At 43.6% G+C, this 25,143-nt stretch overlaps 1 protein-coding gene across 2 annotated transcripts; it reads left to right on the forward strand.

Annotated features, from left to right (window-relative positions):
• Positions 1-113: 113 nt before the first annotated feature.
• Ddb1 (damage specific DNA binding protein 1) lies at positions 114-25,134 on the forward strand. 2 transcript variants are annotated; one of them, XM_060386489.1, is made up of 28 exons: positions 114-338; positions 1,480-1,628; positions 2,506-2,622; positions 2,942-3,163; positions 4,502-4,537; positions 5,425-5,539; positions 6,297-6,394; positions 7,390-7,548; positions 8,323-8,406; positions 9,254-9,370; positions 9,928-10,030; positions 13,520-13,595; positions 13,691-13,799; positions 15,769-15,947; positions 16,050-16,213; positions 16,292-16,399; positions 16,542-16,749; positions 17,786-17,881; positions 17,971-18,082; positions 19,221-19,344; positions 19,671-19,835; positions 20,248-20,342; positions 21,292-21,462; positions 21,807-21,916; positions 22,174-22,343; positions 22,447-22,549; positions 23,662-23,785; positions 24,310-25,134. In XM_060386489.1, the coding sequence occupies exons 1-28, from the start codon at positions 278-280 to the stop codon at positions 24,391-24,393; spliced, it is 3,459 nt and encodes a 1,152-aa protein (XP_060242472.1). In that variant the 5' UTR covers positions 114-277; the 3' UTR covers positions 24,394-25,134. The 2 variants fall into 2 exon arrangements, with proteins under 2 accessions (XP_060242472.1, XP_021491727.1); XM_021636052.2 differs by lacking the exon at positions 4,502-4,537 and having other exon boundaries at positions 115-338.
• Positions 25,135-25,143: the final 9 nt, after the last annotated feature.

Consider the following 25,143-nt stretch of genomic DNA (forward strand, 5'->3'; position numbering starts at 1 on the left):
CGGGTACTGCGGCCTCTGGCGGTAAAGAAAGGGCGGGGCCTCTGGGGCGGAGCCTCGTTTGGTTGGCCGCCTCTGGCTCCGTAAGTCCTCCAAGAGGCCAGGTGAGGCCGTCCCGTGGTCCTCTGCGCCTGGCCTCTCTGGCCTGCAACGTGTCTCAGGGGCGGAGGCAGTAGCCACGGAGTTGGCTGTGTGAGAGTCGGTGTTCGCTGTCTTTTCGCTCGTGCCCGTATCTCTATCGTCGCTCTAGGCTCCCCACGGGCCGGCCCAGGACCTCAATATGTCGTACAACTACGTGGTAACGGCGCAGAAGCCTACCGCAGTGAACGGCTGTGTGACTGGTGAGGCTGCCCCGGCCAGAGACCCCGGCGGGGGCGGGAACCCAGGCCTAGGGAGGCCGGCGGCCCTGGGGGCGACAGGCGCAAAACTTGAGCTCCGGGAATGGAAGGCGCTGGCAGGCGCGGAACGTCCCCCTCAGCTCGCGGCCTCAAAGGAGCTGTTCCAGCACGCGCCCTTTGGGCAGCGGAAGCTGCTATTGAGGGTCTCTTTTGCTCATAAGGAGGTCACTTGGCATTGAGGACTGGCCCAGGCCCGGTGGGACAGAGAGCGAAGTATGAGCTGTATGTGCATGGTTGATTGAGCCCCGACATTGGCCTCATGTGGTCAGGGGAAAGGGGCGATCATGATGGGGGTTTGGGAGTCAGAATTTTCCGGTGGGTGTCCAGGAGGTGGAGGAATTTGAGCGATGTCTGCACCCGCCTCGAGGGTGAAAGGCCCTCTCCAGACCCACCCTTTTGCCTGGAGCTGTTGTTTACTCGAGGGCGCTGCCGGAGAACTAGGTTTGGTTGGCCGCTCAGCGTGCAGGCTTTGGTTTGTTTGTGTGCATGGCTCTTTTAAGGGCATTCACATCCCCAACCAAAGAACATTCATCTTGAACTCTTTATTTTTAAGTGTTCAACCCTTAAATTCGTGTATTTATGTCGATGCTAATCATGATTTCAGAACAAAAGTTTCTTGTTCAAAGTCCTGCAGAGGCCTGAGTGGTATTGTAGAATCCACGGGAGGTGAAGGGGTGTGTACGTATAACACGGAAAGCTCTGGGAAGTTTTTTGTTGTTGTTGTTTTTGTTTTTTTATACTTCACTTTTTCTTTCTGGTGGAAGATCTAGGAGGCTTTGGGTGGGAACTCAAGGAAACACACACTTTGCCCATTAGCCTCTAAATTACAGCAGTGGACAGTTGTACTTTAGAAAGGAAAGCCATCGGAAGAGTTTTTGTGGTCATAGTTTGTTGAAGGAGAGGGCGTTGCCCAATCTTAGGACATGTTTAAAAATCTGATAAAGAATGTAGCTTTGTTGAATGTGTGAAACAGGATAATAAGGTGCTGCATTTGGTGAGGGGGCAAGGTACTTATGTAGCTGTATTAGAGGTACCCGAAAGGCCCATCCTCCAGCTACAAAAGTTTGAGGCTCTCTTCTTTCAGGACACTTTACTTCAGCAGAAGATCTGAACCTGTTGATTGCTAAAAACACAAGATTAGAGATCTATGTGGTCACTGCAGAGGGCCTTCGGCCGGTCAAAGAGGTGGGCATGTATGGAAAGATTGCAGTCATGGAGCTTTTCAGGCCCAAGGTAAGTGGTCCTGGTTGGGGTAGGCAATGAAAGGACCCCTGGTTGCCCATTTTACATGATCTGTTGGGATGAGTAGAGAAACTCTCTTCTTTGGGAGGAGCAGTCTTTTACAAGTTTCCTATAAGGAGAGAGGTATTAGGGAGAAAACTACAAAGTTGGTTTCTTTAGGGAAGAGAACTTGAGATTGAATGTGGGAAGCTTTGTTGTTAGTGATGCAGAGGGCAGGCTGTAGTATTGGTCCTAACTTCATTCCTTATTCGTTCTCACTTAAAGCACCTTTGAAAGCAGGATTTCCCTGTTTACGAAAGGGGGTAGCAAGGCTCACTCCCCAGGATTACTGTGAAGATGAAGTGATTTATTTGCACAGAGCATGGCACATGGCTAGCGTATCCTGTTATCTTAACAGTTTCACTTTTAGAACTATTCAGCTCTATCCAAATTGCTTCAAAACGCAAATGTTTTTTGAGGACTGGGTTAGTAAGACTTTAAAGATCTATTGTAGCTTTCATTGTTATTACTACAGATTTTTCTCTCTCCACATACTTAGGTAAGGGAAAAACATTGCATTCTTCTTTCAGAACTTGAATACAATGAGATGAATTTAAGAGGACCTTATAGAGCAGAGAGATAGAGAACTGTGATAACAAGGCCTAGTTATTTACCAGCCTCAGACCTGTCCGTTTGTACATCCCCTTAGGGTGTGTGTGAGCTTAGTACATGTCACAGACTCGCCAGAGTATTTTCTCTGTAGGGAGAGTAGAATTTGAAAAGTTCTTTAAAAGCTTAGCATTCTTAAAGAATGATGTTTAAAAAAAGGCTGAACAGGTTGTTCCTGTTTTTGAAAAAACCTCTTTGATAATATGATGTTGGATTCCAGGGAGAGAGCAAAGACCTGCTGTTCATCTTGACTGCTAAGTACAATGCCTGCATCCTGGAGTATAAGCAGAGTGGCGAAAGCATTGATATCATTACAAGAGCCCATGGCAATGTCCAGGTGAGGTGGCTGCTTCAGGCTGGTCAGTTTTTCTGGTAGGGCTGTTATGACTCAGTGATGAACATTTAACTGTTAGGGCATCACTCTGTGTGATCAGAGAGATGGGAAAAGCCCACATGGCTTGAACTGTTTTGATAGTCCAAGGGAAAGTGAATAATTCACCTCATGGGAAAAAACAAATGTGCTGATGTTTGGGTTCCCTGGCTTGTTGGGTGATCTTATGACCTCATCTGCCATGGAAAGCATTGTACCCAGTATCCTCTGCTTCCTTCACTGACTATTGAGTTTCTTTTCTAATTCTGGTTCCCCCCCCCCTCAGGACCGTATTGGTCGCCCATCAGAGACTGGCATCATTGGCATCATTGACCCTGAATGCCGGATGATTGGGCTTCGACTCTACGATGGCCTTTTCAAGGTCATTCCACTAGACCGAGACAATAAAGAGCTCAAGGCCTTTAATATACGCCTAGAAGAATTGCATGTCATTGATGTCAAGTTCCTGTATGGTTGTCAAGCACCTACCATTTGCTTTGTCTACCAGGTACAGGATCTGAAGAGAGGGAGAAACTGGTTTGGAATGATGGGTATGGGATTTTTAACCAAAGGAATGTCTGTCTGGATTTGGGAGCAGGATAGGGAGAAGTGTTAACTATTTTCTAAAATGTTTTGAACAAAACTGTTAATAAGGGTCAGGTTTTCCCCTCTGATATTTTGGTTATACTAGTACTTGTTTGGGGGCAGCAAGTGCCCTCAGGTTTATAGCAGGTTTTAATCCTGAGATTATACTCCAGTTGTAGGCCTTGGGGATTTTATAGGGTGACCTAGTTTATCCTTTGTTTGAGTCTCTTACCAGCATGTTAAAGGATTATAAAAACTTAACTGTAGAAAAGTGATTCAGAACTTACCTTTACAGGCCAAGAGAAAGTGTCTTGATAGTGCTTTACGTTAGTCTTTGAAAAAGCAGTTCATGTTTTGTCTAGCACTCACTTTCTGATGACTTGCTGGCTCTTGACTTCTATTTTAGTCTGTGCCTAAAATTTTAGCAGAGCTGATCCTGGACAGCTGTTCTCTGGTTCAGATTTGTTAGGTGGGGGTGGGGCACAGAGATTCAGACTAACATGCCAACATCTCGGTAAAATCTCAGCATTTAACAGAGGGCCAGGCTGCATGAGGTCAGGTTACTTGCCTGTAGTCGAATAAATGACGGAAGAAAATGATGGTCCACAGAATGGTGGAGTATGTGTGCCTGGGAACACTTATGTAGCTGTGCAGAGTAATGGAAATGTGTCGTGTTTTTGTTTATATTTTTTGGTATCACCATAAATGCTATAGTCCTGAGACTGGTTAACATAAGGTTGAGCAAAGCTGAAAGTAGTAGTTGAGGATGATTTTATTTGCTCTTATCAGCTATCAGAACTGAAACAAAAAATGTTGAATTTCTTTCTTTTTTTCAGTTTTGTAAATAACAGGTCATTAAAACAATAGTGTTGACCACATGGGGCTGGCTCTGGCTCTGTCTGTTCCCAGGTCAGGGCTGCCAATTGTGAATGCTCGTCATTTCTCTCTGTGTCTCAGAGGCCCAAATTCATCTTCACTTGAACTTTTTGTGAAGATGAGTGCTTCCCTACTCATTGATGGAAAAGTTTTATCAACTGCAAGTGACTGTTTTGTGCCAACAATTAAATTTGATGAATATTGGGCACCTGCAGTATGAAAGGTGCTTCAGCTAGGCACTTCATGGACTGTCAGAGTGGCTGAGAAGTGCTTCTTGCCTTGAAACACGTGATTAAATTCCTTCCATGATTTCTTAGACTTTGGTCTGAGCTTGATTGAAGCCATCTTCTGTTGGCTGAATGTCGTTTTCTCCCCTGCTCTTTAGCCTCTTAAAGGTGACTTTGGCAGCCCCAAGACTGATGTGAGTCATGATTCCAAAAAAGGAGGGGAAGAGTCACGATTCAGAAAAAGGAGAGGAAGATGGAGTTGACAGTGGCGGGACTGAAGCATTTTTGACTACCTTTAAGGGAGCAATAAGTTCTATTGTCTCTGCGGTCACCTCTTCAGAATACTCTTGAGAATTGTGTCAAACAGGGTCTGGGTAGATGGCTCAGTGGTTAAAGTGCTTGCTGTGTAACCATGAAGACCAGGGTTCTTTTCCTTAGAACCCACCTAAAGAACTGGTGGGTGTGGCGAAGTGCCTGTAATTCCAGCCTTAGAAGGTAGAGACAGGCTCCCCAGAAGCAAGCTACCCAGCAAGGCTAGCTACATAGACACCCTCTGGGTTTGATTGAGAGACCCTTTTTCAATGATTACGGTGGAAGAGCATTGAAGGATATTTCCTAACATCAGTGTTGAACCTCCACTTGTACTTGCACACATATGTATGCATGTGTGCCCCTCCCAGTACACATAGAAAATGGGGGTGAAAGGAATTGCCAAAATAATTCTTTTTAATCTCTTAGATTTACCTTCAGTGTCTTTCCCTCTAGTTATTTGGTATTCTTTGAGGGCAAATGAAGAGCATATAGGGTATACCTCTCAGCTACGTGTTTAGTGTGGCAGGTTCAGTTTTCGATTTAAAACTTTGCTGGTTGCTTAAATTATTAGAAACAGAACGTCTTAGATCCTGCAGTCTACCCAGAAATTAATCACAGGCTCAGCAGGTGACTGTCAGTATCCTGACAGATAAAAACAGGAAAGTTGATGTGACAGGATTATCAAATTGTGGGAGGTGGTGGCTTGTCCCTTACAGGACCTGTACAGTCTGGGTCGCCTTAACTAACCATTCCACACTTTCCACCCAAGGATCCTCAGGGGCGGCATGTGAAAACTTATGAGGTGTCTCTTCGAGAGAAGGAGTTCAACAAGGGCCCTTGGAAACAGGAGAATGTAGAAGCTGAAGCTTCAATGGTGATCGCAGGTTGGTGGGTTTGGGGGAAATGGTGTTCCATGCGTCTGATCTGGTTCCCTTCCTCATCTTCATCTGCTATTTCCGTACACAGTGTTGAGCTTATGTGGTTTTACCTCCCCTTAGTCTCCTTTCTAATGGCTTTACATTTCTGACTTTGAGATTTTCTTTTTGTATTCTTCCCCCCAAAAGTGTAACTTTGCTATCGGGGTGCATGCATTGTCTATAAAACATTGAGAGGGATTTGCAGAGTGTCACATGGAGATGTGACCACTGAAGGGAGCTAATGGACCTTATCTAATCTGACTTCTTTCACAGATGAGGAAACAGGCCAGTGGGACTTGCCCATGCCTGTGCATAAGAGACAAAGCTTCGGCTAGGATCCAAGCCTGTCACTCTTCATCTTCTACTCTTCTCCCTTACATTATGTTGTCCATTTCACCCAATAGGAAAGTTTTTAAAGTTCTAAAATGATATTATCTTCTTAAAGGTGGCCTTGATGTAGAGAGTATTTGGAATCAAGCTAAGGAACATAAGTAGAAACAAGGAAACAAGTAAAAGCCTTTTGTTAGAGAAGGTCAAAAGTGCAGGGGAGAAACTGGGCTAGGCAGGGGTGGGAGTGCTTAGGGGAGAGTGTTGAAAATACCCACTACCCTCCTGAACGACAAAGCACCAAGAGTGGAAATAAAAAAATTACTGTGTGTCTTTGCTGCCTCTTGGCAGTTCCGAAGTCCTGCATCTTTTAATGGTGCTGTTTTTTCTTCTGCAGTCCCAGAGCCTTTTGGAGGAGCCATCATCATTGGACAGGAATCAATCACTTATCACAATGGTGACAAATACCTGGCAATTGCCCCTCCTATCATTAAGGTGAGCAAGTATTTTACCCTTTTCTAACTTGTATCTTTACTTCCTTGTTCTTGACTGTCCTCCCTTTTTCTCCATCTGTCAAGATATTCGTACATGTCTGTCACACTGGCCACTATATATAAAATGTTAGTTCCTCTTCAAAAATACAGTGAGTGTAGCTTGGTTTTGCTAAGCTTGCTTGCTAACTAGGATAAATAGTGTTCACTCTTTTGAAACATTGTAATTTTTTAGAAGGGAAGTTTGAGGTCTAGAATTCACTCAAGGGTAGAGTGCATAACTAGCATGTATGGCCTCTGGGTTTAATCCCGGCCACCAAGAAAAAAAGAATTTTAGAAAATTCTATCGAATGTAGTATTTTTAGGGTTCAAATAATACATTGATAAATTATGTCCACTTTAAAAAACGAGTCCTAATGAGGGCTGGAGAAATGGCTCAGTGGTTGAAGAGCACTGACTGCTTTTTCAGAACATGCAAATTTCTCAGCACACACAGCTGTCTATAACTCCAGTTCCAGATCTGATGCCTCTTCTGGCTTTCAAGGGGTGTGGTGTAATCTATGGTAGCATTTGTAGTGCAGTGAGTACATGTAGCTGTTTATTATTGTATCTCTTTCTGCATACATGGTTTTTCCTTTTTTTTTTTCTTTTTCTTTCCCCTTCTCTGTGCCGAAGGTTACCCCAGCACATTTCACATATCCTGCCTGAAAGCTATAACACTGAGTTATAACTTCAGTTCTTTTGTTCCAGGTCTATGTGTTTTTGTTTTCCATAGAATATATATGAGTAAAGTTTAAGGTGTATTGATTGACCTCTTCAAAAATTATCTTCAGAGTATAAAGGCTGCCTATTTTCTCTTTTGAGTCTTATAATATGACCGACTTCTTTGGGGATAAAATGGCTGAGTTTGGATAAGGCAGTGGTCCAACAGGGGTTTGGAAAGCACTCTAAAGGCTCGGAAGATCCTGACTATAATGACTGCTTCCTCCTGGTTGGCAGCAAAGCACTATTGTGTGCCACAACCGGGTGGATCCTAATGGCTCACGATACCTTCTGGGAGATATGGAAGGACGACTCTTCATGCTGCTTTTAGAGAAGGAGGAGCAGATGGATGGCACTGTCACCCTCAAGGATCTCCGAGTGGAACTACTTGGAGAGGTAGGACTTGTCCCTGCTCCTGTCTTATTCTAAGTGCATAGTCACCCAGTTGTGTGGTCTGCACTTGGGGAACTAGGATGCACAACACTTAGTAAGGGGTTGTTAGTTCTACTACAGAGGTTTTTGTTTGTTTTTTCGACACAGGCTTTCTCTTTGTATTCCTAGCTGTCCTGAAACTCACTCTGTAGACCAGGCTGGCCTTGAACTCAGATCTGCCTGCCTCTGTCTCTTGAGTACTGGGATTAAAAGAATGTATGCTACAACCTGGCAGAAGATTGTTTTTTGAATGAGTTAGCTACTGGAGAATATTACATGCTGTTAGGTGACATCTGAAGCATAAAAACCCATGAAGAACCCACAAACAAAGTAGCTAAAGATAAAGACTAAAAAGCTACATTTACTAAAAGCTACACATATGTGTCATTGTACCTTGCTCATTCAGCCTCTCCCCCAGCCCTCTTCTGGCAAAGCTTAATACTTAAGTAGTGACTTTGAGAGGTATCTAATTATTTTGTGCTAAATAGAGGTGTTGGGTTTGAAGTTACTGTTTGGAACTGTCACCTGCAAAATACGGGTTTTTCTGGGTGGAACAGTCTGAGAAGTGGACAGTCACAGTGTTAATGTGACTGATTAATGTGCTCTGGGGATCTAAAGAATTGTTTAATGAATTATGGCTGTGGGGCTAGTCTCCCAGCTGTCACTTGATGGAGTAGGACAATATTGGTGACCATAAAGGTTGATTCTAATTTCCCTGATCTGCTGCATGTCTTCTAGACCTCCATTGCAGAGTGCTTAACATACCTCGATAATGGTGTTGTATTTGTTGGGTCTCGCCTAGGTGACTCCCAGCTTGTAAAGGTAAGAAAACATATTCATGGTTTTCTTTTCGTTGAGCTCATTATTCTCTTCATTAAATTTGTTTGTTTTCTCTCAGCGCACTATCTACCTCTTTGCTTTATTAATTTAACCTCTTACCTGTGTCTTAATAGTTTTCTAGTAAACATGTCTACATTGAATGATGAACAAGGCCCAGTTTTCACCAGTGGTTAAAGGTCTAACGTAATAACATTGTTCCCTCTGTTATAGACCAACTCCGGACAATCCCCTTAGGGAACATACTTTTAAACATTTCAATTTAATTTATATTTTTTCTTTTTTGTTCTTTTTGTTGTTGTTGTCTTAATAATTTATTTAATTTTATTTTATGTGCATTAGTGTGAAGGTGTCAGATTCGTTGGAACTGGCATTACAGACAGTTGTAAGCTGCCATGTGGGTGCTGGGAGTTTGGAAGAACTCAGTGCCCTTAACCACTGAGCCATCTCTACAGCCCCTTGTTGTTTTTAAGGCAGGGTCTCTCTAAGAAGTCCTGGCTGTCCTGGAACTCACTCTTAGAACAGGCTGGCCTTGAACTCAGAGATCTGCCTGCATGCGTCAACACACCTAGCCTACACATTTTAATTTTGAAAAATGTACTGCTTCTCTGATCCCTATGCATGGGACTCTAGGTTTGACTGGTTAGTGGAGACAGCTTTGTTTGGCAGCAGTCCCATCCTAGAAGAATCTTTTGGAATACAAAGGACAGTTCTAGCAGGATTGAGAGGGTTTTTTGTTTTTGTTTTTTTTTTTTTTTAATAATGTGGCTCTATTGGGGATGTTCTGGGACTAATACTGTTTTTTTGTTTTGTTTTGTTTTTCCCCTCTTAGCTCAACGTCGACAGCAATGAACAAGGCTCTTACGTAGTGGCCATGGAAACTTTTACCAATTTAGGACCCATTGTGGATATGTGTGTGGTGGACCTAGAGAGGCAGGGACAGGGTCAGGTAAGGGGATGTCCTCGAAATAGATGCTTGGTTGCCTATTCAGCTGTCTCCTTGTTTGCTTATGTAAAAAGAGGAGTGTACACTGAAGATAATAAGAAGCCTGTTTATTAATCCTGATGATGCAAGGATACCTACCATTAGTGTGCCTGTCTTGGTGTGCCAGATACTGTACATTCATTTCCTCTAATTTCAGGAGCACCTTGTTAGATGTTCTTTTGCTTATCCCAGAAGTGGGGAAACTTAGAACTAAGAAAGATGTAGTAATTTGCCCAAGGTCACCTTGTAAGTAGGAAGTTATGTTTGACTCCAGTTCTTTCTAGTAAACCAGGTTCCAGGATCTAAGCAAGCTTGCTAGGAACAGCAATAGGAAGTTTTTGCTTTTTGGACTAGGTTATCTTATCTGCTTGGTAAATTTGAGGGGCTCTGGACATCAACCTCTCCTAAGTCTGTAGCCTCAAATCTGGTTCCACAGTAACGGTCATGGGATTTAGGGCTGGCATGGTATAACTGCCCAAGTCTCTTGAAGGGTTCTTGAGAAACCTTTTCTCTACTTGCAGCTGGTCACTTGCTCTGGGGCTTTCAAGGAAGGTTCCTTGCGGATCATCCGGAACGGAATTGGAATCCATGAGCATGCCAGCATTGACTTACCAGGCATCAAAGGTAGCCTCTGGTGGACAAAGGATGCAGCTCTTACTTGAGTGACTTTGGCCTTTGGCTTCATTACATGTTGTGAAGGCATTTTGGTGAGAGCTAAAAGAAAACATCAAATGAGGAGTAAGGAAAGTCATAATGACAGATCATGCATAGATGTTCGTGTTTAAAGTACAAGTGAAAACTTTAAAGTATTGATCAAAATTGGATATTAGTATAGAGGAATGTAGAAGCAGGAACTAAATGTAAGGGAACCAATGGAAAGGCTACATAGTGACACTTTTTGGATATAAACAAGCTGGGTTAGTGATGCACACCTTTAATTTAGAGGCAGGTGGATCTCTTGAGTTTGAGGTCAGCCTACTCTACAAAGAGAGTTCAAGGACAGCCAGGATATGTAGAGAAATATTGTTTCAAAAGGGAGAGAGCGAATAACCTAAAACCATGATACTAATTTAAACAGCTGTCTCATCAGCAAGTGTAAGTGAACTAGTGTCACCTGTTAGGAAGGAAAAATGATTACTAAATCGTACAGCAAAAACCAGCTCAGAGATGTGTGCAAGAGACATAGCTTTAAAAAAGCAAGCCATATTCTAAACAGATTTTGGGAGGCAGAGGCAGGTGGATCTCTGTGAGTTCAAGGCCAGCCTGGTCTACAAAGCAAATCCAGGACAGCCAAGGCTACACAGAGAAACGTTGTCTCGAAAAGAAAAGAACAGGCTGAAACAATCAGCCTTCATGTGAGCACAGTTCATTAGAATTGAGAAAAAGAGGCAATTCACAATAACAAAATCCACCACCACCACTACCTCCCTCCCCCGTGCCCCAAAGCAGAAACATCCCTGAACCCAAGGAATATATGAAGGCTGTTACAAGAACTTGACTCCTAAAGGATTGAAAAGTAGGTTGATCGAAGGAGATAACACAGTGAAGAAAGCACTTGTCCTGTGTGTGTGAGTTCAAATCCCCGGGACCTATGTAAAAGGTAGGTTTGACAGGAGGCAGAGTCAGGATTTCAAGAGCAAGCTGGCTAGTTAGAATAGCAGGAATTGGCCAGCTCCAAGCTAGTAAAAGACTGAAAAATTAGGTAGAGAGCTATTAAGAAAGATTGCACTGTTGACTTCAATCTCCTGAAGGCATAAGTATGCACATGGACTCTTGTTGACTATAAATACGCATATACTCAAAAAAAGGAGTGATCCAATAAAAAGATATGCCAAGTCTACAAATAAAAATTACAAACATGTTCTTTTGACTTAATGCCTTTTTTCCTTAATGCCTCTCAATAAAGATACCTATAGCTTTTTTTCTTTGTTGATCTAAATTAGTCCACATAGAAAAAGAGAATAGTGAGGAAAAACTTTAAAAAGATCAATGAGAAGAAGCTAGTCCTGCATACTAAAACATGTTTCTAAGCCTCAATGAAAACTGTAGTTAGGAGTTGGGGGTGGATACAGCTCAGTAGTAGAGTACTTGCTGGGAGTACTTGCTAGCATAGATGATGTCCTAGTTTTGACCCCTGGTACTGCAAAAGGTGGTACACACCCATGGTGCTCCAACTGCTCGAAGTCTCTCACAGGATTGCTTGACCTTAGGTTGTCAGAGCCTACCTGGGCAACAAAGAACAACCATTAAAATTAAAATGGTTGGCTTGGTGCACAGATAGTCAGAGTCTTATTGGGATTCAAAAGTCTAGAAACAAGACACAGTTCCACATGGAAATGTGTAATCGGTGGCATTCCAGTTCAGTGTGACACCATTGGGACTTCAATAAATAGGACTGGGATGATTGTAGCCATTTGAGAAAGATAATCTTTGAGTCTGTTATATAAAGAGCTAGAAAAGAAGTTTAGGAATTTCTTCATAATTTTGGAGTGGAAAAGATTTATTTATTTATGTATTTATTTGCAATATTGGAGATTGACTATTGGGCTTTACCTACACTACTAGACAAATATTCTTCCCCTTGGTTATACTCCAGTCTTGAAAGATCTTATCTCAAAAAAGAGATTGGAGAGTGAAGAAGTCACTCTCCTCACATAAGGTCCCAGTATGTACCTCTGGCCTCTACATACTCATGTACTTGCATCTCTGCACATGTATAATGGTCAACAAATACAGAAGCAAAAGATTGTTAAATTCAGCTCTGTGAAACATTAAGAGTTGCTCAGAAGCAAAACAAAAACAATTTGCTAAGTTAGAAATGGCAATTTAGATAAAATAGTTGGAGTTCATCTTAGAAACCCTATCTCTGTAAATTAAAAGATTTTTACAAAAAGAACATCAAATTCTTTTTTTTTTTTAAAGATTTATTTATTACTTATGCAATGTGTGTTAGCATGTACACCTGCACGCCAGAAGAGGGAACCAGATTTCATGTTTAGATGGGTGTGAGCCACCATGTGGTTGCTGGGAATTGAACTCAGGACCTTTGGGAAGAGCAATCAGTGCTCTTATCCTCTGAGCCATTTCTCCAGCACCCTTTTTTTTTTTTTTTTGAACATCAAATTCTTGTCCCCAGATTGGCGAAAGACTTAATAGGCTTCACCTACAATAAAAGAAAGATATAAATCAAGAGTAAATGAGCAGCCAGGCAGTGGTGCACGTGCCTTTAATCCTAGTACTTGGGAAGCAGATGCAGGTGGATCTCTGAGTTTGAGGCCAGCCTGGTCTATGGAGTGAGTGCCAGGGCTACACAGAGAAACCCTGTCTTGAAAAACCAAAGGGTAAAACAAACAAACAAAGTGTGGCATAAGGATGGAGAATGTGAGGCCAGCCTGGGCTCCACAGTGAGACCTTGTCCCTGGCATGCCCCAGGCTCTTCCCAAAAGAAACCGCATTAGGAAGTAAAACATGCTCCTACACTCTTTAGAGAGGGACTTTTATCACCTAGGTGAGTTTGGTGAATCTCCTACAGCTTTCCCATGGCCTTCATGTACATAAATTGAGAGAAATGCAAACTTACTCCTTATTGATACATGTATCTCTCCAATTACAGTCTTTTGATAGAGCTGTAGCATGTAAAATTAAAAGGCAAGGTGTAACACACTGTATGATAAGCAGTTTCACATTTGTATTTTCTTGTAATATGAATCCTATTTCCCTAATGAAAACATTAGTATGAACAATAACTCCTACTGATTACTAAATGGGGGTTCATAAGAGCTAAGGTGAGACTTGAAAAATATTGCTGCTGGGGATTTAACTGGTGCTTCACAGTCTAGGTAAATGTTGTACCACTAAGCTTTATTTCACAGCCTGAAATTCAGATTTTAAGTTTGTGCCATGAAAATAGTATACTATCTAGAGTCAAGGTAAAAATAGAAAACATTAGTCTCAATTTTTTTAAGATCCAGTCTAAAGAGCAGGAGGGACCAAGGGGTTTCAACTCAGGACTATGACTCAAGGATTTCTCTGCCCCTCTTCTGTCATAGAATTAGTACACCTCTTGGGTGCTGGTCCATGGTGTACTTTTTTATGCTTTACTCCTTGTTCCAGGTTTATGGCCACTGCGGTCTGACCCCAGTCGGGAGACTGATGACACTTTGGTACTGTCTTTTGTGGGCCAGACGAGGTAAGCCCAGATCTGGTGATGCTGTGCTTAAGGGATGAAGGTACAAGGTTGGGAAGCTGGTCCCAGGCTGACCTGAGTCTTCCTTCCTGCTGCAGAGTTCTCATGCTAAACGGAGAGGAAGTGGAAGAAACGGAGCTGATGGGCTTTGTGGATGATCAGCAGACTTTCTTTTGTGGCAATGTGGCTCATCAGCAACTTATCCAGGTAAAGACTTAGAGGGGACAAATGACCATGAATTAGAATGCAGACCTAGAAGGCAGGAGTAGCTGCTCCTAGATTTTATATTAGTCCGTTTTTATAGCACTAAAAATAATGTAGAAGTTTTAGGTGAGGGGGAAAAAAAAACAACCTTAAAATACCTGATTTCTTGTTATGCAGAGGTAACTCTTTTAAGTAAATCCTTTTAGCCTTATTTTCCTCTTATCAGCACCAGGATATCAATTTACATTTTATTCTATAGACTGGGATTATGATGAATATAATTTTATTTGTCTGTAGCTCTAATTATGTAATTTCTTTTGAGGCACTGTTTTTCGTCTTCATTGTAACACCAACACAAAAATAATTGTTTTTACTTTTTTGAGACAGCCTCTTTACATAGCCCTGTCTACCCTGGGAGCCACTATGTAGGCCTGGCTGACATTAAAGGCATGTGCCATTACACTCAGCCCTATGTGAGAATATTTGAAAAGAATTTGGAAGATAGCAAAACACAATGAATTGGAAAAAAAACAACAACAGTCGTTCATTAACACTCACATGACTATTGGCATGCATTTGCACTTATTAATTATGCAAAGCACTTGCTTATGCTGGTCCTTGCTTGACATAGGTCTTTAGGAGGCAAAAGACCTTCTGTCTCTTGTTTTCCATGAAAATTTAGTTTCAGAGCATCTTCCCAACGCTCATCCATCTTCTCAAGTTTGGGGTGCCCTTTCAATTTTTGTACTCTTTCTCTTTGCCATTCTCAGGGGTCTTTAATACCTTAGTATTAAATAGCAATTTATCTTTACCCACTGGTTTTTCTTTAGCTAGCTGGCTGGTAAAAAATCCAGAGCAGAACTTCTGTAGGTTTGTGGGCCAGTTGTAGGAGGATCCCAGATATGAGTGCTTGCTTTGTTGGTGTTACCTGAATATTGGTGTGAAGATATATCAGCTCATCTATTAATAAAAAGCTTTCATTTCTAGTCATGATGGGTAAGATGAATTAGTAATAATAATGTCATTCTTTCTGTTTCAGTATTGGAATAATTTTATGCAATATTTTAGGGATTAGGGTTTAGCTAAACAGTGGTGTGTGCTTAAGCATGTACGAGACCCAAGCACCACAAAATATTCTGTAGTATAGCTTTGCAAGTGTTGCTACTTTAAATAATTTTAATGACTCATGCTCAGTAAAAATACATGTATATATTAGAGGTGTGATTTTAGTGTTAAGAAAACTGAGCCTGGTTGTCCCTGCATCTGAGCCCATTGATACCTTGCTGAGGGTAGCACTTGCCATCGCTCCAACAAGCTTCTGAAATAGACACACACACACACACACACACACACACATATGTACAATGTGCAAGCATATTAAGTAGCTTTAGGCCTATTTCCTTCAGTAAAGATGATGTCTGTTATAGTTAATTTTTGAGAGACTTTGGGAAAAAGTACATAGATTTGGCTTTCCATGTTCATTAGTCGTATTCATGTATTTAACTGTGGATTGAACAAAAAACAATTGTGAGTTGAGTTCCTATTAAACACACACACACACATATTGTAGTATGGGTGGGCTAGTAATATCATTATTCCCTAAGCAATGTAGAATAGCAGCTGTTTATATAGCATTTACATTGTCTTAGGTCTTATAAAGTAATCTAGAGGTCTGGGGACATAGTTCAGTGGCAGAACATTTAAGGCCCTGGGTTTAATCCTGAGCTTCAGAACAACTAATCCAGAGTGATTTATAGGATATAGAAAGCCATGCATAGGTTAATGTGCAAATTATAGGAGGGATTTGGGCATCTGCAGATTTTAGTATCCTTGAGGTTCCTGGAACAAGTGGTTTGACTGTATGGTAGAAGAACTGTAGTTTATTGGTATTGCAGTTGGGGAACAGCACTGAACCCCCTTTGCACTTCTGGAAAGATCCTTGCAGATATTTAAAGGTCTGTTCTTTGTCTAGATCACTTCAGCATCTGTGAGGTTGGTGTCTCAAGAGCCCAAAGCTTTGGTCAGTGAGTGGAAAGAGCCTCAGGGCAAGAACATCAGTGTGGCCTCCTGCAACAGCAACCAGGTGGTTGTTGCTGTGGGAAGGGCACTATACTACCTTCAGATCCATCCTCAGGAGCTCCGGCAAATCAGGTGCATGAATGTCTTTATGTCTGCTTAGTATCCTCTCTGTTCTGTGGAGCTTCTTTGGTCCTTAGATTCCTTCTTCTGCCATATTCATTTCTCTTTGTTCAGCCACACAGAAATGGAACATGAAGTGGCTTGCTTGGATATCACCCCATTAGGGGATAGCAATGGCCTGTCTCCACTTTGTGCTATTGGCCTCTGGACAGACATCTCTGCCCGTATCTTGAAGCTCCCATCCTTTGAACTACTGCACAAGGAGATGCTGGGTGGAGGTATGTGCTTTTGGTGTCCTGGGTTAGGATCCCAATCAGAATGTGGAACAAGAATTTAAAGTCCCTCTTTTCCCACAGAGATCATTCCTCGATCTATTCTGATGACCACTTTTGAGAGTAGCCACTACCTTCTTTGTGCCTTGGGAGATGGGGCGCTTTTCTACTTTGGGCTCAATATCGAGACAGGTGAGGAAAATACTGTGAGGGTTCTTTCAGAAATATGAGAGTGTTGGTGGCACAGTGTTTTTAGTCTTGGAGTGTGGCTTTGAGTCTTAACCAGGCAACTATTGTCCTGTTTTCTTTTCTTCTCATGCCATACTTTCTGTAGGCTTACTGAGTGACCGTAAAAAGGTGACATTGGGCACCCAGCCTACAGTGTTGAGGACATTCCGTTCTCTTTCTACCACCAACGTCTTTGCTTGCTCGGACCGGCCCACTGTCATTTATAGCAGCAACCACAAGTTGGTCTTCTCTAATGTCAACCTCAAGGAGGTGAATTATATGTGTCCCCTCAACTCTGATGGGTATCCTGACAGGTGAGCCTGATTTCTTTCCTAAGCAGGAGTCACTGACTGAGGGCATCATGTTGCTTCTCCCACCCTCCTCAGCCCACCCACCAACCCTGACCTAGGTTTCACCCTAGTGTCAAAATAACTGGTGGGAAGTGTGGAACAGGGGTTTTTGTTAGAAACATCTGGAAGCTTTATGCAAGGCTGTAAGTATATATGTAAGGTAGTATAATGGGTAGTGTAATTCTAAAAGGTACAGTATAGGGTTTTTTGAATCCTCACATTCTGAGGTTATTAAACTGGAATCTGTACATTTCAGGAGTTTTCAGATGAGTCACATGATTATTTAAGTTTAGATAGGGTCTTTTTCTGGGAAGAGCATGAGGTATAGAAAGGTTTCACTCTGTGTCCCCAGCTGGCAGGGAACTCAGAGATCCAACCTGCCTCTACCTCCTGGATGCTGGCATTAAAGGTGTGTGCCACCACATCTGGCATTTTCATTTAGAACTCCAGATTTAGTGTTCAGTATGTACTTAGTTCCATTCAGCAGCCATAGTGGAGAGTGCTTGATAGAAATGCATTGCTAAAAACACTGAGGATTTGCGTCAGCCAGTAAGACCTTGGTATGTGAGATTCACTCTCCTACCCAGAGTTGTGATTCTCATCTACGCCTTGGCAAAAGCTGTTAAGTCTACCCAGACTAGTTTTATACAACTATCTCGTTGGTGGACCCAGGCATCAGAATTAGGTCTTCCTGGGCTGGAGAGATGGCTCAGAGGTTAAGAGCACTAGCTGCTCTTCCAGAGGTCCTGAGTTCAATTCCCAGCAACCACATGGTGGCTCATAAACCATCTATAGTGAGATCTGGTGCCCTCTTCAGGTGTGGAGGCACATATGGAGGCAGAATGCTGTATACATTATTAAAAAAAAAAAAAAAAGTTAAGTCTTCCCAAGTGAATGTCGGCATGAGTTGGGGTTAAAGCCCTGCTTTGGCGCAAGCTGGTTTAATTCTGTCTTGATCCTTCCTTGTTAAGTTGCTCTAAACTGCAACTCTTCTTTCCAGTCTGGCATTGGCCAATAACAGCACCCTCACCATTGGCACCATTGACGAAATCCAGAAACTCCATATTCGCACGGTTCCCCTCTACGAATCTCCCAGGTGAGGGCAGACCAGGGTAGCTGCAGAGGGAGCTGGTAGATAGTGCTTCAGACTTTTCTGAGTGGCATAGTTCCATACTTGTTTTGCAGGAAGATCTGCTATCAGGAAGTGTCTCAGTGCTTTGGGGTCCTTTCCAGCCGCATTGAAGTTCAGGATACCAGTGGAGGCACAACTGCTTTGAGGCCCAGCGCCAGCACCCAGGTGAGCACAATGGTCAAAGAACGGTAGCAGTAGCAATGGGCAGGCTTTCTTCAAAGGGTGAGATAGGAAATATTCTGGCTTTGCAAGCTATATGGACCCTATCCCAACTATCCACTTTTACTGTTGTAGCCTCAAAGACTGTCGGTTAGTTGAGTTGTAATAAAACTCTATGTAGATAGGTGGTCATGTAACTTGGTGGAAGAATGTTTGACTACATTGTATAGACACTGGCCTCCATGCCTAATTCCACATACACAGCTTGAAACAACCCTCATCCCAAACTTGACAGCTATTACTTGATAACCTTACAATCTCAGCAGTTTCTTCTTTTATCAGTTTGAATGCTCTGAACAGTGTGTGTAGTTGAGGACAGAGTGGTATAACTGAGGTTTATTGTTAATTGTGTAACCTTAGTTCTGCAAAACTAGCCTTCAGGATTTTTAAATTTTTTTTGTCTGTGAAACAAGGGTTGTAATAGGTAACCTTAAGAGGTACGTAATTAATTCCATGGAGATAGGGGTGGATCACTTTCTTCCATTCTTTCTCTACACATCTGATAGGATTACCTCCCTTAATCTAGAGGACACAAGTCTTCAGTGTCTGAACATAGGTGTGTGTACCATTGTGTGTGCCTGGTGCCTGAAGAGGCCAGCTGAAATGTCAGATCCTCTGGAACTGGAGTTGTAGGTGGTTAAGAGCCTCTGTGTGGATGCTGGGTCCTCTGTAAGAGCAGCAAGTACTCTTAACTGCTTAGCCATCTCTTCAGCCTGTTCACTCCTTTTTGTTGTTGTTGTTGTTGTTCTTTGTTTTGTTTTGTTTTTCACTCCATTTTTATATGAAGTGACTCTGTTGTTGGTGGAATCCATTACTACGGAGGTTGTTTGAGTTCATGTTTTTAGTTTTGCAAGATTGACTGGTAGCATTGCTATTGAATTGTTTTCCATGATCCTTAGATTTGGGGCCAACATGTCATGTGTGACCTGGCTCTCTACCTTCAGGTCCCAGTGTACTTACTCTCTGAAAAATTGTTCATCGGCTCTGCTGCTTTGCCAGCATGAGCCTTGTTGACACTCGCCTTGTGCACCTCCAGTCCCTGTTCTGCTTTAAGAGGGATGGCATGCCTTTTCTTTGTTGGCAGGCCCTGTCCAGCAGCGTCAGCTCCAGCAAGCTATTCTCTAGCAGTACTGCTCCTCACGAGACCTCCTTCGGAGAAGAGGTGGAGGTGCACAACCTCCTCATCATTGACCAGCACACCTTTGAAGGTGCAGATGAGCTTTTCTGTCCTTTTCACCTACATCCTCTTTATAAGCTAGCCTGTTCTGGGGTTCAGAATGTTCTGGAGCCTGTCAGGGTGGTAGACTTGGGGGTGGGGCAGAGAAAAACACCACTGATACGTATTAGTTGCAGTAAATCAGGAGCATTGGGCATCCTCACTGGCACAAGCTCGTGGGGATGAACAGTCTGAAGAGTCAAGGGCAGCAGGTGGCTCCTGTTCTTAAACTACCTAACCACAGCCTCACAGAAGCATGTGATTGTGAGCAGGAATGGGGGCAAGTATCACCAGTCAGTCTCCTCTCTCCTCTCCTAGTGCTTCATGCCCATCAGTTTCTACAAAACGAGTATGCCCTCAGCCTGGTCTCCTGCAAGTTGGGTAAAGACCCCAACACATACTTCATTGTGGGCACAGCCATGGTGTATCCTGAAGAGGCGGAGCCCAAGCAGGGTCGTATTGTGGTCTTCCAGTATTCCGATGGTGAGTGGGCAGTCTGGGTTATGAGGGGTATGAAATCCTGGGAAAGCAGGTAGCTTCTGAAGATCTCAGAGCCTAAACAAAATGACTTGGATGGGCACCATATCGTGGGACCCTCTGGAGACACTCCCATTGCCTTGGGATTTGTGCTTCAAGCACTGCTTCATCTCAGTACATGATGACTCTCTGTCTGTGGTTTTTCTTCTTTTTTTTTTCTTTTTTTAACTCTTCTCTCATACATTACATCCTATAATTGCAGTTTACCCTCTCTCCCCTCCTCCCAGTTCCTCTTGGTTTCTCAAATGTGACGGTTGGGTCAAAATTCAAGCCAGTGGGGCAACCAGGGTATGCACTTTGCTAGGTAAGAAGTAGGCTTATAAAAAGACTAAAGAGTATTTTTCCTCCTTTCCCTCAGGAAAACTACAGACTGTGGCTGAAAAGGAAGTGAAAGGGGCTGTGTACTCTATGGTGGAGTTTAATGGGAAGTTGCTTGCCAGCATTAATAGCACGGTGAGGTCCATAACATACGGTCTTATACTTTAGGTTGTACACTTTTGTCTGTAAAACATCTCTCCCTTAATGCTGCTGGAGTTGCGTGTGTGTCAGGGTCAACAGAGTAGTGGTAGTAGAGAATGGGCTCTAATCTGGAAATTAGGGAACTGACGTTGAACTGGGCCTTGGATGGACTCGGTTATGAGAGCCTCCATCGTTTGCTTTACTTTTGGATTTGGATTTTTTGAGACAGGGTCTCTATGTAACTCAGGCTGTCCTGGAACTCACTATGTAGACCAGGCTGGCCTTGAACTCACAGAGATCTGTCTACCTTCTCCAGAGTGCTTAGATTAAAGGCATGCACCACTATGCTGTGTCTAGGAACCCCCATGTTTATTAGCTCCTGAGTGCTGTGGAGGTTAAGCAAAGGGCCTCTGAAGTGAGATGTACCATGTCAAAAGAATATTTCATTTAAACAAAATGAACCAACCCATGTTATCCTCAGTGTCCTTTAAATACTAGTGTATTATTAGGAAAGGTGTAAAGTCAGCAAGGATTATAGCTCTGTTGTATGGGGTAGGGTGAGAGTTAGCTGAGCATTTGAAAATGTGTCAGGATGTGAGCTTCAGCACTGGGAGTACATCTGAGCAAACAGCGCTGAGGGGCAGCATGGAAGGTGCTCCTTCTTAGTGCTGATGAGTTAGGAAGGAGTTGTTACAGTTATTTTTATAAAACTGTGTTTGGGTCTCTTCTCTAAACCTGGCCATCACACGAACAGTTGACACTTTTATATTTGTATAATAACAGGCTTCACAATAAAATAACTGAGGAGTTATTACTCTATTCTTAACCCTCTATGCTGATATTTCTAACCCACCCTGCTCTGTAGGGAGTGGAGGATTGAATGGGGGACAGTTATTCTCCAAAGCCTAATAAGCCCCCAGGCTTACTCATCGTGCCTTTCCAGGTGCGGCTTTATGAGTGGACCACAGAAAAGGAGCTCCGAACTGAGTGTAATCACTACAACAACATCATGGCTCTCTACCTGAAGACCAAGGGTGATTTCATCCTGGTGGGCGACCTCATGCGCTCAGTGCTGCTGCTTGCCTACAAGCCCATGGAAGGAAACTTTGAAGAGGTAGTGCAGGGACTTGGGCATGGACTTCTTGTATACAGTATAACCCCTTAGCTACGCTCTGTCCATTTTGAGATTCCCTACCCTCACCTTGCTCATCTTGAAATCAAATAGGCTCCATCTCTGGGAAATTACAACCAAATGGCCTTTGTCGACTAGTTGTAGGGTAGGGTGGGATGAGGTAGGGAGATGAGGTGGGACTGGGTGGTAATCTCTAAGGTGTCTAATTTTCACAGGGCTGCATCTTCTGTAGGGTAGGACCTTGGCTTCTGACCAAAAGCTTGATGAATCTCAGAATTGGATTCCAGGCATACTGAAGACTATACTTGTTCCTTGTCTATTTTCAGATTGCCCGAGACTTTAATCCCAACTGGATGAGTGCAGTGGAAATCTTGGATGATGATAATTTTCTGGGAGCTGAAAATGCCTTTAATTTGTTTGTGTGTCAGAAGGACAGGTGAGTGGCCTTTGCAGGAACGTGGCTAGGGCTAGGCATCTGGGTCTTTAAGGTTGGGCATTTGGGATCATATATGCGTCTCAAGTGTGCCCCTTGATAGGTAGAATTTCTTTTGTAAGACTCAGAGGCTTTGTAGATTGACCTCCAGATGGTCTTCCCAGGATACTCAAGCACATAGTATCTTTTGTCAGTTGTGGTCCTGTGTTGAGGCGTCTGTAGGGAGATGGGTTCGGAAAGTGACATCTCATGTCTTTCAGTGCTGCCACCACTGATGAGGAGCGGCAGCACCTACAGGAGGTTGGTCTCTTCCACCTGGGCGAGTTTGTCAATGTGTTCTGCCATGGCTCCCTAGTTATGCAGAATCTGGGCGAGACTTCTACCCCTACACAGGGCTCGGTACTCTTTGGCACAGTCAACGGTATGATAGGTAAGGTCACTCCTGTAGGGCACGCCCACCTGCAGCAAAGCTCATTCCCTGGCTTGTCTAGGTTCCAAAGTGTTGTGTAGCTCACTGTCTTCTTTCTTCTCAGGGCTGGTGACCTCCCTCTCAGAGAGCTGGTATAACCTCCTGTTAGACATGCAGAACCGACTCAATAAGGTCATCAAAAGTGTGGGCAAGATCGAGCACTCCTTATATCCTTTCTTCCCAGAGCATCTCTGTCTGCTAGGAAGCTCATTCCAGCAAATGTGTTTATTGTGAGCTGTTTCTGGAAATGTTTTACTAGTTTTTGCACAGGCCAGCTTTTTTTGTTTTGGTTTTTAAAATGTGTGCGTGTGTGTATAAGGAGGGCAGAGGTCAGCCTCAGGTATCATTCCTCAGGAGGTGTCTGCCATGGTTTTTGAAACATTTCTTACTGGAACCTGAAGCTCACTGTGTAGGCTAGACTGGGTAGCCAGTAAGCCCCAGTGATCCTCCTGTCTTCACCTCCCCCCAGTGCTGGGATTACAAGCCCGTTCCCCATGCGCAGCTTTTTACATAGGTGTTGGGGTCCAACTGAGGTCCTCATGCTTATGCAGCAAGTACCTTACAGACCAAGCTGTTTCCTCAGCCTCTCTTTGCAATTTTTGTGTGTAAAAATTTTCAGGCACACAGTAGTAAAGTATGGTGAATCAGTAGTGGTGTAGTGAGTCACACCAAGCTGTGAGGCTCCATCTTGGAATGTACACTTAGGTTAAGTTCTTCTACCAGGCCTACCTGAGAGCTCAGGTCCTGTAGGAGCAGGAGAGGGTAAAGAGGCTGTAACCCCAGAAACTACAAAGATCAGCAGTTGAAGGATACCAGGTTCCTTTCCTGTACAGGAGCAGTTCAAGTCCTCTCAGGGAAGGCATGGAAAAGCTCCTACCTAGTTGACTGGCCCAGGGAGAGCACTGTCTGGTTGTTTTGCTCACTTTCAGGACTTTGGGTAGCCTGTTCTCTCTCTAAGCATTAGTTTTATTCAGGGCTCTTGAGGCTAGACTTGGATGGGCTGTAAGACATCAAATGTACCTGGAGCAATTTGAGTCCATCCATATTTGTCTGGGCTTTTCCATAACTTTTTAAAGGTTACTCTGAGTGATAACAGTTGGATTAAGCAATTGTTTTTACATGACTTTGAATTCCAAAACCGTCTAAAAGTAGGATGAGTATTAGTAGAAACAGAGATTGTTTCCTAAATTTACTTCTGTCTCCCTCTTGCTCAGTGGTGGGGGTGAGTGAGAGTAGGGGTGTTTGCAGATAAGCTATGTTCTTTAACTCTCTATTCCACCTGGAGATCCTTTCACACTGAGCGAAAGACAGAACCAGCCACAGGCTTCATCGACGGTGACCTGATTGAAAGTTTCCTAGATATTAGCCGCCCCAAGATGCAGGAAGTTGTGGCAAACCTGCAGGTAAGTTGTGCTATGTTCACACTAGGCCTTTTAAACAGGTGTCATTTTTGGAGACTTGATGACTCCAGGTTTTTCTCTTAGAATTCATGGACCCAGTGGCCCTTTGTGTCCCTCCATAATGCTCACCACATAAAGAGGGATCTAAAGAGAAAGGTGGTGTAGTTGAGGCTTATGGATACTTCCTGGATCTTTGTGTATTGAGAACTCTTCTCAAGTTAGTCCCTTCATGTCAGCAAGAGGCCTGAGCTCTCTGGCAAAACTGGAAGGTAGAAGGTAGAGTTGGGTTCCTACAGGAAGTAAGGTTTTTCAATTCTGGAGTTCTGGAGGGCTCACTAGGGAGGGTTCTCTTGGGAGGGAATATTCAGTAGTGGAGGACTCAGAGCCAGCTTGACTTACCAGATCCCTAAGGGCTAGGGCCAGGTTTTTGCTGAAATCCTTTTCCTTGCTGCAGAAGTGGTAGCCAGTGGGCATCTCTGCTGAGGTGAGAGTACCTTGTCTACATGGCCCTTCTTCTCTCGTTTCAGTTTGATGATGGCAGTGGTATGAAGAGAGAGGCGACTGCAGATGACCTCATCAAAGTCGTGGAGGAGCTAACTCGGATCCATTAGCCAAGGGCAGGAGCTCTTTTCCTGACCCTCCCTAAAGGCGCTGCCCTCCTACCTCCCTTTCCCTTCCCACCCTTGTTTTCTTGGCATGGGAGGCTTTTTCCTAAGCCGCCTGCCCCTAGAGCCACAGCTGACCTGTGTGGAAACAGGGCTTTTTATAACTAAAACCAGTTCACTAGAGACCTAGAAATGGGCTGAAAGTGGAATATTTTCTCCCTGGATTTTTACCAGCCATCACCTTGGACCACCAAGCCTTGAATGGTGTAACCAATTGGCTCCTTCCGGGGAGGACTTTTGTCACTCTTCGGCCAAGAAACAGCTCTGTGCACCTGTGTGTGTGTGTGCGCGCGCGCGTGCGCGTGCGTGCGTGCGTGCGTGCGTGCGTGCGTGCGTGTGTGTGTGTGTGTGTGTGTGTGTGATATCTCACACTCACGCTTTGTCCTCTACTGTCTTATGTAGGTTGTGGGTGTGGGGAGGTTGAGTTAGGGGGAAGAGGGTCGAGAGGGTTTCATTGTCTTGAAGTGAGAACTTCCTTTTGCTTTCTTCTTTTGCCTCTGAGAACATCAGCCTGGAGGCCTGTCAGGCTATGGGCTGCCTGAGTGGAAACCTGGGATGGTGGATAATTCCCAAGCCACAGCCCTTTTGTCTCGGGGAACTCCCTTCTTCACAGAGAAGGAGGTAGGGGGCTGTGAATTGGTTGTTAGTTTCTGAATTTTACCAAATAAAGTAGAATCTAAGAAGAAAGATGTGTTG

The sequence above is a fragment of the Meriones unguiculatus genome, chromosome 1 (assembly GCF_030254825.1).
Source record: "Meriones unguiculatus strain TT.TT164.6M chromosome 1, Bangor_MerUng_6.1, whole genome shotgun sequence".
Classification (NCBI taxonomy): domain Eukaryota; kingdom Metazoa; phylum Chordata; class Mammalia; order Rodentia; family Muridae; genus Meriones; species Meriones unguiculatus.